Source organism: Procambarus clarkii, chromosome 27 (genome assembly GCF_040958095.1).
Source record: "Procambarus clarkii isolate CNS0578487 chromosome 27, FALCON_Pclarkii_2.0, whole genome shotgun sequence".
In the NCBI taxonomy this organism is placed as follows: Eukaryota; Metazoa; Arthropoda; class Malacostraca; order Decapoda; family Cambaridae; genus Procambarus; species Procambarus clarkii.
Genome location: NC_091176.1, coordinates 23,974,058 through 23,975,696, shown reverse-complemented (window position 1 = coordinate 23,975,696; position 1,639 = coordinate 23,974,058). Strand labels below are relative to the sequence as shown.

General features: G+C 62.7%; 1 protein-coding gene across 1 annotated transcript; it reads left to right on the top strand.

The window, feature by feature from the left end:
• Positions 1-416: 416 nt before the first annotated feature.
• LOC138369203 (PE-PGRS family protein PE_PGRS3-like) lies at positions 417-1,406 on the top strand. The gene has a single exon (XM_069332140.1). The coding sequence runs from the start codon at positions 417-419 to the stop codon at positions 1,404-1,406; it is 990 nt and encodes a 329-aa protein (XP_069188241.1).
• The last annotated feature ends 233 nt before the right edge of the window (positions 1,407-1,639 follow it).

The window sequence follows — 1,639 nt, the reverse complement described above, 5'->3', positions numbered from 1 at the left end:
ATCCTGCCATGTCTTCTGGTCTCATGTGATATTTCTGTGTTCAGGTTTGGGACCAGCCCCTCTACTATCTTCCACGTGTAAATTATTATGTATCTCTCCCGCCTGCGCTCAAGAGAATACAGATTTAGGCTCTTTAGTCGGTCCCAATAGTTTAGATGTTTTACTGAGTGGATTCTAGCAGTAAAGGATCTCTACACGCTCTCCAGGTCAGCAATTTCTCCAGCTTTGAAAGGGGCTGTCATTGTGCAGCAGTACTCCACTCTAGAGCGCACTAGCGTTTTGAAAAGTATCATCATCGCTATAGCATCTCTAGTGTGAAAAGTAGAAGGAAGAAAAAGAAAATGGTCCTCGACTCCTGTGAGGTCTTCCCCTAAGCAAGTTACAATAATCCTTTTCACCTTGTTTTGGTATTGTTTATGCGTTACTGGCGGCGGCGGTTATTGGCGGTTACTGGCGGCGGCGGCCGTTACTGGCGGTTACTGGCGGCGGCGGTTACTGGCGGCGGCGGTTACTGGCGGTTACTGGCGGTTACTGGCGGCGGCGGTTACTGGCGGTTACTGGCGGCGGCGGTTACTGGCGGTTACTGGCGGCGGCGGTTACTGGCGGTTACTGGCGGCGGCGGTTACTGGCGGCGGCGGTTACTGGCGGTTACTGGCGGCGGCGGCGGTTACTGGCGGCGGCGGTTACTGGCGGCGGCGGTTACTGGCGGTTACTGGCGGCGGCGGTTACTGGCGGTTACTGGCGGTTACTGGCGGCGGCGGTTACTGGCGGTTACTGGCGGTTACTGGCGGCGGCGGTTACTGGCGGTTACTGGCGGCGGCGGTTACTGGCGGTTACTGGCGGCGGCGGTTACTGGCGGCGGCGGTTACTGGCGGTTACTGGCGGTTACTGGCGGCGGCGGTTACTGGCGGCGGCGGTTACTGGCGGTTACTGGCGGCGGCGGTTACTGGCGGTTACTGGCGGCGGCGGTTACTGGCGGTTACTGGCGGCGGCAGTTACTGGCGGCGGCGGTTACTGGCGGTTACTGGCGGCGGCGGCGGTTACTGGCGGCGGCGGTTACTGGCGGCGGCGGTTACTGGCGGTTACTGGCGGTTACTGGCGGCGGCGGTTACTGGCGGTTACTGGCGGCGGCGGTTACTGGCGGTTACTGGCGGTTACTGGCGGCGGCGGTTACTGGCGGCGGCGGTTACTGGCGGCGGCGGTTACTGGCGGCGGCGGTTACTGGCGGCGGCGGTTACTGGCGGTTACTGGCGGCGGCGGCGGTTACTGGCGGCGGCGGCGGTTACTGGCGGCGGCGGCGGTTACTGGCGGCGGCGGTTACTGGCGGCGGCGGCGGTTACTGGCGGCGGCGGCGGTTACTGGCAGCGGCGGCGGCGGTTACTGGCAGCGGCGGCGGCGGTTACTGACGGTTACTGGCGGCGGTTACTGGCAGCGGCGGCGGCGGTTACTGGCGGTTACTGGCGGCGGCGACGGTTACTGGCAGCGGCGGCGGCGGGAGCCAGACGAACAAGGGGCGTGGTCGTGTCCGGGTCAATGAACCGAGACTCCTGATTGGATGCAGGAAACTAGAATGGTGACGTCACGTGTATCCATGACCCTAGATTTTCCTTTTTCCTGCGCACGCGCACGCAGCACGCAT

What these genes read in the sequence shown, in the direction of transcription:
- LOC138369203 (XM_069332140.1), top strand. Translation starts at nt 417, where the DNA reads ATGCGTTACTGGCGGCGGCGGTTATTGGCGGTTACTGGCGGCGGCGGC.